Genomic DNA, 11,473 nt, shown 5'->3' with positions numbered 1-11,473 from the left:
GGGAACTGAGGATGAGGGGAACTGAGCATGAGGGGAACTGAGCATGAGGGGAGCTGAGGATGAGGGGAACTGAGCATGAGGGGAACTTGAGCACCCTGGATCATGGCACACCTTTTCCTGGGGGCCTGGGATGTGGTGTTGAGACAGAAAGATAAGCAGACACCAGGGCAGAGGCCCAACAGGGCCAGCTGGGCATTCATGGCGGTCCTCAAAGGTAAGCACACCCAGGTTACCAAGGTGGGAGGAAATGCAAGACCGGGGCAGTATGCACAGGCCTGAGCACTTGATCTTCATCTAAAGCTCAGAACTTTGTTCAGAGCTCCCTAAGCAAAGAGTATATGCCACAGCTGGAAATGTGTGGCCATCATTTAGGACAGGTACCACCCAAAAACAAGTGACCATAGGCCTAGAGATTCTTCTTGAATAGTAAAACACAGAACTTTGGCAAGAGGTATTCAGAGAGGTCCAGTCTAGGGGCTGGCGAGCTAGCTCAGCGGTTTAAAGCACCTGCTCAGGAAAGTGCAGGGACCACAGTTCCATCCTCAGCATCACATGCCACACCAGCCCCGCCCCCAGGGTGGGCTGAGCCAGCCACAGAGTCCAGGCTTAGTGGTGTACCCCTGTAATCCCAGTGCTGGGGAGGCTGAAAACAGGAGGAACACTATGAGTCTGAGCTGCACAGTGAGACCCTGTAACAACCAAATACATTAAGCGGGGGTGGGGGGTGGGGGGGATACAGTCTAAAAGGGAGAGATGCTAGTTGTTAGTACTGAGCCCTGTCTCTTGAAGCATCAGTCTACACAGAACATACTGAGTTGCATAAAGTATGTTACAGTAAAGATCCTTAACTTGCTTGAAACCAAAGTGGCCCTAACTTATATGACTACGACACTCCTCTATTGTTCAGTCTCTCTTATTATTTTTCTTTTTTAGTCTGTAATTGATTTGGTTCAGGATCTTAGTACACAGCTTGGACTCATAGTGATGCTCTTGTCTCAGCCTCCCCAGCACTGAGATTACAGGCATGCGCCACCATGCCCAATTTTGGTGGCCTGCACCATGCCCCCAGGGCTCCAGGGCCCACATGGCGTGGACTATGGGAGATCAAATCTGGGTCCTTGTGCTTGTGCTTGCCAGGTGGGCACTTAGATCACTGAGCTCTCTCCCCAGCCCCAAGCATCTCATTCTTGGGTACATAAAGAAAACAATACACAATACTACATCTTTGGGGAAAATCATTACTTTGGGGCTTTTCCTGTTATCAAACTGTGAAGAAATGCTAAAAAAAGAAAAGCATTTTTTCACATGATGGGATAAGCCAAGGAAAGTCTAGGGTGACACAGAGTTAAGCAAATGTCACGACTGTAGGACCTTTCTGACTAATATGCTAATATGTGTGGTACACAGCTGAAAGGTGGCATTTTGTCCCTAACTCTGCCACCTCAAGCTTGCCAGGCAGACACTGTGCCACTGAGCTATATCCCCAGCTCCACCATTTCCAAAACCACACTGTACATACTCTTTGTTCCTCAGTTCTGTGCAGCCCCGACTTTATTCACAGGAAAACGGTCAGGTGCAGGTCTAACTGCCCCAGGTCATCTTCTAGACTCCATGTAAGTCTGGGACTGGTTCCAGCAGCCACTGCATTTGTAGTTTTGTCCACTGTGCTCCGAACAGTATCTGATACCACAGAGGCAGATAAACAGTGGCCAGAGGGAAGGAGGATAATTCAGCGTGTCTTTTCAGTAACTTCCGAAATGACATGCACTTCACCTACGTGGTCCTCTGATGTTACATGCATCAGAATCGCATGCAGAATGAAAATGCCCAGTTCTGGAACTGGCCTCCCTAAGCTTCAGTGGAAAGGAAGCAAAGGAATTGATATATTCAATGCCTTGAATGAAGGGAATGGAGTTGATCTCACTCTGAAAACTGCTGTCCTAAGTAAAAAGATCACTAACATAGAGTATTTTAGAGAAGAACGCTCTCTTGGATCTCCTAGTACACCAAAAGAAAGATACACATTTGTTTTCCCCTCTGGCATGAGTTTGCTGGCTACATGGGCCTTTCCATCGCTGCAGTGGTCAGGGGAGGCCAGGCATAGTGGAAAGGACACAGGGGGCAGCAGTGACCTGCGTAGGCTTATCTAAAACTGTATAAAACTAGGACAAAAGAGGTAAATCCAAACCCATCATAGGATTGGAGGTCACCAGGTGTAGAGGGCAGTGGGGATCTAGAAAAGGCACGTGGAATTTAAAAAGCGGTCGCCAGCCACCACCAGTATAAGAAGAAACAAAACTAAGGAAGGATAAGCTTGCAACTCTCCTTTTATGAATCATTTCAACCTCCTCAAGTCCTGAATGAAGTGAGTCTCCCTGTTTCGAGTGGGAGGTGCAGGGTGCACTTTAAGAAAATATTACAAATATTTTGAACAGAAGTTAATTCAGAGTTATGAAGGCAAATTCTCTACTGGAAAAATAACAGCTGTGGTGCGCAGGATGCATGCTTGCCTGTACGTCTCCGTATATACATTTCACTACTCTGGGCTTTCCCTGGCAGTTAATATAATGGGTAGTTTTCCTCCAGGTACTCTGCCAAGTCATGTAGAAGGGATGCAGTACTTTCCTGCTAGCACCCCATGCCCACGGAGAGGTCGCCATCCTGTAGCAAGGCCTCCTGAGGTGCTCCAGCCCCACTGTCAATCACCAGCAGTGGGGCCAAGATGTCTCACTTATCTCATGTCCATCTCTGCACAATGAACACTGGTCATGTCTTCCTGGCAAGTCCACTTTGATGCATCCCTGGAACAAGTCTCTGACACGAGTCCCTTTCCTGAGCTCTTGCATCACCTACACTGCTTGGAATCTATTACTGTTGTTGCTAATTAACTTTAGAGGCCTCCGGAGGCCCTGCTTGGCCAAGGAAGGTAAGCAGTGTGTACGGGCAGCTAAAAGAGTGAAGTCTTTCCTCCTGACATGCTTCCTGCTTCTCTTCCATCCTCAGTCTGTCAATGTCCTTAATGCAATGTCCTTCCTTCCAATGTCGTATCTCAAGTGATCTCACAGGATTCACTTTTTTCATTTGCTCATATTTCAAAATCAAATAAACACACTTTTAAAAGATTTATCACCGTAAGAAGATAAATAAAATGGTTTGCTCAGCATTCTTGTTTCACTTCACCGAGAAAAAAGTGTGTAACACAATTTAGGCTGAAAATATCTATTATTTCTTGTCCATTTATGACACAGATCACAAAAGAGTACAGAAAGCCAAAGAATACAATAGAAAATACTCAGCTTCATTAACCATCAGAAGAATACAAACTAACCCTAGAATGTGGTACCACTTCACACCTATAGAATACCTACAAGGGAAAGGATAGACAATATCAAGTGTTGATGAGAATGTGGGGCTGGAAATCTCACACACTGACAACACAAGTCAAGGTAATGCAACACCTCTGAAAAGGGAACCAGCAATAGCTACTAAAGCTGTGCATACACCACAGTTCAGCCACTTCATTCTTACAGACCCACCAGAACATGTCCCTAAGCTCACAAAGAAGCATGGTTGCTCCTCAGTAGCTTTCATCACCACTTCAAACCGGAAAACAATGTGATAGTTAATCAACAAAGAAGAGGGAAACACTGTAGAAACTTCATGCCCAAAATTACTTTATAATGCGACTTATGTAAGGTTTTGAGGTTAGCATGAGGAAATCATTAAAGTTGGGATAGTGGCAGGTAGTGAAAACAACAGGAAAGAGATATTCCTGGGGACACTAATAATGCCCTGTTTGGTTGGGTTGGTGCTTACAGTGGTATGAAATTGATGAAAATTAATTACGCAGGACTATAATGATTTTGCATTGTTCTGCAGTATTTGTATTTAGCACATTTGTGTATACATAGCATATGTCAACACAAGGTTAGAAAGGTTAATACAAAGCAGTATCACAGTAAGCTGTAGTTCTTTCTTTTCCTATGTTTTGCTTCCTACAGTTCTATGAGTATGGACGTGTGTGTCCCTCAGCTGTTTGGTGGGGTTGTAGACAGAAAATGATAAGCTTGATTCTCTCCCTACTGCTTACCAAATGAGCCCGGCCAGTGTCAATAAATTGGATAATCAGAGTCAGATGCCTAGACATGGTAACGACCTTAGAAATCAATTCACACATTTCATGAGAACAAACTGAAACCTGGAGGAGTAAATCTAGGAATGTGCTTGTTTGAACAACCCGAGCCACATGACTGCAGTTTATATCAGCCTTGGACACTGGCAGCTCTGCTTGTCAATCCCTGCTTTCACACCTGTGGAAGATGGAAGTGTCCAACTTCCTTCTTCTATATTCCTTGTTCAAATGTCCATCTTAGAAGACAAAAACTTGCATCAGCTGATCATGTTTCCCATTGTTCTGGAGTTTGTTTTTTTTTTTTTTTTTTTTTTTTTTTTGTATTTTAGCACAGGGTCTACAGGATCTCACTATGTAGATTGGACTCATAGTGATCCTCCTGTTTTCAGCCTCCCAAGCGCTGGGATTACAGGCATGCGCCACCATGCCCAGTCTCATTCAGTGCGCCCCAGGGGCAGGGCCATCAGGGCAGGCTGAGGACTGAACCCTGGCCACTGTGCTGTGCCTAAGCAGGTGCTTTAGTCTGCTGAGCTATCTGGCCAGCCCTACTGTGGAGTTTTGACAGCACTCATCATGGGAGGTTAAATTTTGTGGGAAATCGCAGTGAGCCAGGCAGGAGCCCTTCCACCAAACCCCACGGAGGGCGTTACGCCTCACAGTTTTGCCATCTTGCCATTCCCATCTTAGAGGTAACGCAACTCAGGTATTTGCTTCAGTGACTAGTCCCAGATCCAACAAGTACTGATGTGAAAATTAGAGCCTGGCCAAACTGCTCTTAACCATGAGGACATGGGGGTGAGACAGTTTACGACGCTATACTACAGCGTCCAACCCGTGAGGACTTTAGAATACTGGAACAGACATGCAAGAATGCTACAAAACAGCAGGAGATGTGCCAGGGCCAAACAAAACAAAACACCAAGACAGAGTGATGCACGTGTGCACACATGCGTATAACCATGTTACACAGGTCGTAAGTAAGCATTTTCACTTAAACGTATCCAGCTTAGTTGGAAATGTTAAACCATTGCTTTGACTTTATACTTTAAATAGATCAAAAAAATACCATGAACGTGGTTATAATGAAAGACTTGAGCTGCATTTTGGGCCACACTACGAGAAACAGCTACAAGAGAAGTACAAGTTTCAGCTAGTGGAGCGCGCGGGGGTCCTCCCTCTCTCCACCCACACAGCTCCTCTTGCTCAGGACACAAGGCACACCACATATTGCCAACTGCAGCCCTCCGCAGCTCTCTTACACCTCCACCGCACTGCATGGCCACCACGTGGCTCCCACACAAGCTCTGCTGCCACTGCAAGATTTTTTCACTTGTAACGCAGAACAAAAGCCCAGAACACCATTTACTGCCTCATATATTTGATTGACTCCTGAGAGAAGTATCATTTACACCAACAGTCTTGGCTGGGTGCTCCCCATTGAAGATTACACAGACAGGAAATAACACTTGTCCCCAATGCTTTTAAATGTGCTGCCACCCTGGATGCCACACATGTGCCTGTTAGCTCAAGAACAAACCATGGCACACCCTGAAAGGATGCCTCATGCAAGCAAGGTAATACCAACAGGTTCATTAAAGGAAAGCAAAAGATCTCTTTGCAGTAAAGTTGAAAGCTGGGCTTACCAGGGTTGCTTAAGGCCATTTTGCATTGAAATACAGTTTTCCTGCTTCGAAAGCAACATAGATGCATGCAGCTTGTTAGTTTTATAAAATGCCTGGTCTCCCAAGACTTTATAAAGTGAATGCCATCTATCAAATTAATTTCCTTGGGGATTGTCTCAAACATGAAGAACTAAAAAGGCCCAGACCATTAAACATCAAAGGAATGTTCTACATGGTCATTAAAGTTCTATTATATTTCCTTTTTACTGAGAGCAGATTAGATTAATTCAATTGAGAATATTATGAGTATCAAAGCTGACAGTGTGAATGTGTAGACTTGGCTGGGAGAGGACTTAATATTGCAGACATCTGTTCATTCAAGTTATGCAAAACAGAAAAGCCCAAGCTTGGCTAGACTAGGGTGCACTTACCAAGCCGGAACACGTAGACACAGCCACAGAAGAGGAGCTGTCATTTCTGATAAATCCCTGATAGAAACATCGTCGCACAGAAGGTTCCCGAGTCTCTGAAGCACCATTTTTTCCAAGTACCTGGACAATAAAGTGACTGCTCAAAATCGCCGAGGGCTTAAGTTCTAAGTGTAGTTCCTGTCCAAATGCTGAAAATCGGTAGTGCAGGGAGCTCCCGGCACTCTGCGCAGAGCGCTTTTTCCTGCCGTTGTGCAAAATGTCGTGTGAGATATATGACCCGCCCGAGTCCACTTCTACTGGCGTGACAAAGACGTAATCTGCAATGGGAAAAGTTGAGTTGTCAGCACCCAGAGCCCAACATGCCAGATGGTCACTTTCCAACAAGCTGGCCAAGAGCGACATACAGCTCAGATAAAGTTGTTCCTATCACCAGGCACCTGAGTACTAGAGTAGACATAACTCAGATCAGCTCACGAGGAGGGCGACCTGCTATCCCTACAATTAGCTCCACCACTCTAATTCCCAATGAAACCAAAAGCCAAGCACAATTTTGATCAACTTTGAGGGATGTTTGCAGAAGGATCACAACACAACCCTCAAGTTCTGGAGAATGAAGAGGGCTCTTTATATATTTAGCTTGGGAACCATTCATAGCTAAATAAATAAAACACATGCAGTGGATTTGGGGAGAAAACAGTTATATAAAGTCTGAAAGAAAACTAAATGGGATTTTTTTTTCAAGAGGATTAGTACTTTATGTTAAGGCTGAACTAGAAGTATATTGGGGGGCAGAGTTTAAATGGTCAGTAATTCACAGGGGTAACTTCGGATGGTCCCCAAGGACACTAACAAGCAACAGCAGCTTCATATTTCCATTATTGTTTATATGCAATGATAAAACCCCAGACATTGCGTCTCCCTTAACATTTTACTCTGAGCTTTCTCAGCGGTGGTCATGTTTAATCCAAAGACTGGAATACTCCGTGTGCAGAAAAAATGTCTCCAAATTGTCAGAAAGATCTTCTACCCTTCCATGGGCTGATGCTTAAAACTGTTCAGGCACGTTGGAGGGGCGGGGCAGATCAAGGGACACCTGGAAAGGCATGTTGCAAAATACCTGCGCCCTCGGTCCCCCAAGCAGCACTAATTGCTGCATGTTGCAGAGAAGGGGAACTGCAAAACGATTTGCTGCTTGGAAAAGCAGTGGTGGCAATACACTGTTTTCCTTCACAAAACATGGAAACCGAAAAGCATTATCCTCCCCAACCTCTTTGAAATATGCCACCCCCCCCCAGCACTGAAAATGGCTCTGTGTTTTTACTTTCAAGGCACAGAATGGGAAACTAATTTGGAAACTGTTGAGAGAGATTCCGAAAAACTAAGAGGCATGTTTGAGTCACTTGGGTCCCTGGTTACTAGCACAGGGGGAAAATAAAAAGAGGAATTTCCATTTTCCCTTAACAGTCAACAACAACAACCAAAAATCATCTTCTAGAATACAAGCAGCTAGCAGGAATCAGTGAGCAACACTGTAATTAGACTCATGTTGTAAAAAGCCAATGTGACAACTGCTTTCAACTGTTTCCTCCTGCATAGGCACCATCTGCAACTTTTATTGCCTGGGTGGCTCTCTCCTTCTTAGGGTTTTTGGTTTTGCCTCTCCAATTTTTTCCTTGCTTCTGCTCTTTAACTGGAAATGTTATGCTATGACTGACATACATATATTTCAGAAATGGGGGGGGGGATTCCCATCTCTTCACCTTAAAAGACTGACCAGGACATATATCTTACTTTTCCTTAAAACCTTTGACACATTGTCTCCTAAGTCTTAGAGAAATACCACTTCCTCCTACCACCAAAGGCAGACCACTATGAAAACCATCTCTGCCTGTGGTACAAACAGCTTCCACAGCAATTTGTTTCCTATACCATTGGCCAAAGTCATCTAAAACTGACTGCTTTTAGTTGGATTTACAGGGGCCCTATCCAACCAGCCCCACCCCCAAGACACCTGCTACTAATTTGTTTCCAAGAGCAGCACAACCAGGCTATCTGTTTCATTCAGGCAGTCAGGGCCCTCTGTTCTTCCCTGAAGATGTGGTCTCTACAGGTGGTTGCTGGGACAGAAGGGATCTTCGGTCATCGAGAGACAAGGAGTGGATGGTTATACAAACTGCAGCCTTTGATTGGACAAAAGATAAATTTCTCTTGAGCTAATTTCTGTGTGCCTCTAGTCTTAGTCATCTTCATCTCAGTTTGCCACTCCCCACCCCAGGGAGTTAATCCTACAACAATGAAAAATTTAAAATCCCAAGAAATCTGGGTTGGACAGCAGCGCTTTGCTAGACAGCTTGGCTCGGAAGCCAACTGTTCCTCTTTGGCTAGTGGAAAACAGTGAAGGAAGGATTTCCATTCTGGCCACTATTTGGAAGTTGATAGCAGACAGCATAAAGAATGTTCTGGAAGTTTGTGTCTGAGAAATCTCAAACACATGGAAAAGGACTCTAGGACCTTAAACTGGTGCTTTTCTCTCTCTGAAAAGCTGTCTTTGGGCACCTATAACACAGGTGTAGGGAGGAGGAGAAAGGAAAGGAAGAAAAGGAACAAACGTGGAAATGAAAATGGTGGGCAGGAAGGAGCTCACACGGCTTGAAACCTCACCAGGACTCAGTATCTGCGAGAAGGGTCCAGAGGAGAGGAAGGAGACGCGGGAGGGAGCTTTTCAGTCATTAATTCCCTAGCCAGGGTCCACTTCCTAATTTCTCACCGCAGTTACGATTATTATTTCCTAGTAAGCCATTTGTGAAGAAGGGAAAACGCTTCTCTTTTATGTGAGTTGCCACTCGAGGCGTTGCTTTCTGCTCAATTCTCGGTCCTTGCCTTTGCCTCCTTTCCAAACGCGAGTCATTTCCTAGCCAGCGCACACCTGCCAGGTTAGGGCTTGCGCTTTTCTCTTCTCTTTGCATGACTGAGAAGAGAAACAAAATATGCCCCCAAAGGGCCCTTCTGGGGGTGGGGGCCTGGGAAGGGAGCAAATACGAACCATCATTTAATCCGCTGCTGCCGCTACTGCCTTCGCTGGCTAAGGCCGCGGTGACCCAGGCGCCACAGAGGCAGCACAGCTGGAGCGCCTGCAAGAGAAAGGCGATATCGCGCGTCAGGAGCGCGGAGGGGGCGCGGGTAGCCCCTACACCCCGCGTTCGAGAGCCCCTCCGTGCCACCTGCCTTGGCCCAGCGCAGCGGTCCCGCGGGGCCCCATGGAGGGCCGGAGCCCGAGGCCCGGACGGCGCACGCGAGCAGGAGGGCGCACTCCATGGTCAGGTGCGGGCGCGGCGACCGCGGGCGGCGGGGCGCATGCTCCCCGCGGGCCTGGAGCTGCGCGCCCCAGGTGCGGCGCCAGGTGGGAGCCGCCGCCGCTCACATGGCCTCCGCTCCCCTCCCCGCGAGCTGGCCTGCGGAGCTGCCGCCTGCAGCGCTCCGGGGGTGCGAGGGCTTCCCGGACCGCGGTTGCAGCGCAAACGACTGGGAGGCTGAGTCCGCGCCTGCCCGCCAGTCCGTGCGTCCGTCTGGGTCGGTGTGAACGGCTGAGGCTCCGGCAGCAGCAGCGCCCGCTGGCTCCCCCAGCGCGCAGCTGAGCGCCCGCCTCTCCACCGCGCGGTGATTGGCGACCAGCGGCTCCCGGGCTCCTCCGAGCCCCCGGGCTGAGGCGAGGGCGTGGGATTCCGGGCTCGGGCTCCGAGGGAGGGGGTGGAGGGGGCGGGGAGGCTAGGTGGGAGGGAGGGTGAGGGTGCGGAGCATCCGGGGTCTGGCTGGGCGACGTCATTTCAGCTCACGGAAGGATGAGCCTAGGCGAGGCGGCCAGGTGAGAGGCGGTTTCCCTCCGTGCGCTGCACGCTTGCCTTTCCAGGTCTCCCGGGTACCGTCGGGATACTTAGGACTCAGCACCTCCTAAGTGATAGGGGCTTCCATGCTTTAGCTTGTCTGTCTTCTCCGGGTGGAAATCATTAACCCCTTGAAGGATATGGGGAAACTGAGGTGCTCACAGCCATCTACCTACCTGGAGAGGTGCCTGTAATTCTCACATCTGGGCAGCTGGAAGATTCTAACAAACCAGTCCTGGGCTGCCACTTGGGAAGGTTCCTGGACACTGTGTCCCGCTTCTGGGTCTCTCCTCGCCATGTGACCATGGCTCCAACTCCTGACGGCTGAATGTTGGCCCGAGACACCCAAACCTACAGAAAGCAGCCAAAGCAAACAGAGCCTCCCATCACAGTGACCTCCCGTGAGCTGTGCTGCTGTTCATCTACGCAGTGCATTTATTCGATCCTTTGATCTCTGCTGTATGCGGTGAGAAACATGGTCTCCCGGGCCAGCTGAAAGGACCCTCATCGGTAACCCGGCTACAGTAAGGGAACCTAAAGAGGCACAAATACTATGAAAACAGCTAAATTAGGCTCTTAAGTGAGAGAACAGCAGAATCTAATTTAAGGGGGGGGGGTGTTGAGAGCAGCGAGAACATTGAAAACAGGGCCAAAGAGAAGGAAGAGTGTGATTCTTTGCGTTTGGAGAGGCGGTGCAGTGTAAGTGAAGTGCTTGAAGGAGATGGGGTGTGTCACGACAGAAGAGCTTCCTACTGGAGGGACAGCTGGAGGGATGAGCAGAACCCCCCCTCCCCCCCGTAGGATAGGCTGGAGATAAAGCATGTAGGAAACTTAGATTTCAGACTCTGTGTATGTGTATTCAAGGCAACACCTCCCAGAAAAGCCAGTGTGACTATTGTTAAGTCTGCATGTGGCCCAGAGGTGCTGAGCAGGGCCAGGGAGGAGCAGGTTAAGCCACTGTTGCAGATATCAAGGTGACAATGATAGAGACTTGGAGCAGGTGGTGACAGGCGGTAGACACGGAGCCCTGCTCAGCTCTGTGGCTACCGAGATGGTTGCCCTGAGGCCCAAGCTAAGCTTGGGATGAAGGCTACGTCCACACATGGTCTGTTCCAGGAGTGATGAGGGAAGGCCACATGGTAAGAAAAAACCAGTGATTCCTAAGAGTGATCTGTTTCATCTTTTGGTGCCTTCACTTCATAATCTCTAAAATGGAAATCAGGGGCTGGAGAGATGGCTCAGTGGTCTAAAGCACCTACTTGAAACAAGCTTGGCAAAGCACAGGGACTGCAGTTCGATCCCCCAGCACCACATGCCAGCCAGCCCCGCCCCCTGGTGGGCTGAGCTGGCCACACACACACACAATAAATACATGTAATAAATAAAAATTAAAAAAAATAAAAAAAT

The 11,473-nt window shown here is 47.9% G+C and overlaps 1 protein-coding gene across 1 annotated transcript in view; it reads right to left on the bottom strand.

Annotated features, from left to right (window-relative positions):
• Nucleotides 1-9,500, bottom strand: part of Adamts18 (ADAM metallopeptidase with thrombospondin type 1 motif 18) — a 152,391-nt gene extending 142,891 nt beyond the window's left edge. The window contains exons 1-3 of the mRNA XM_004625771.1: nt 9,411-9,500; nt 9,229-9,316; nt 6,186-6,502 (exon numbers count right to left, since the gene is read on the bottom strand). Coding sequence (XP_004625828.1) covers nt 6,186-6,502; nt 9,229-9,316; nt 9,411-9,500 — 495 coding nt within the window. The remainder of the gene's footprint in view (nt 1-6,185; nt 6,503-9,228; nt 9,317-9,410) is intronic.
• Nucleotides 9,501-11,473: the final 1,973 nt, after the last annotated feature.

This window comes from Octodon degus, unplaced genomic scaffold, assembly GCF_000260255.1.
Source record: "Octodon degus isolate 3935 unplaced genomic scaffold, OctDeg1.0 scaffold00011, whole genome shotgun sequence".
Lineage (NCBI taxonomy): Eukaryota > Metazoa > Chordata > Mammalia > Rodentia > Octodontidae > Octodon > Octodon degus.
Note: the sequence above shows the minus strand (reverse complement) of the source record. Positions and strands in the feature narration are given on the sequence as shown.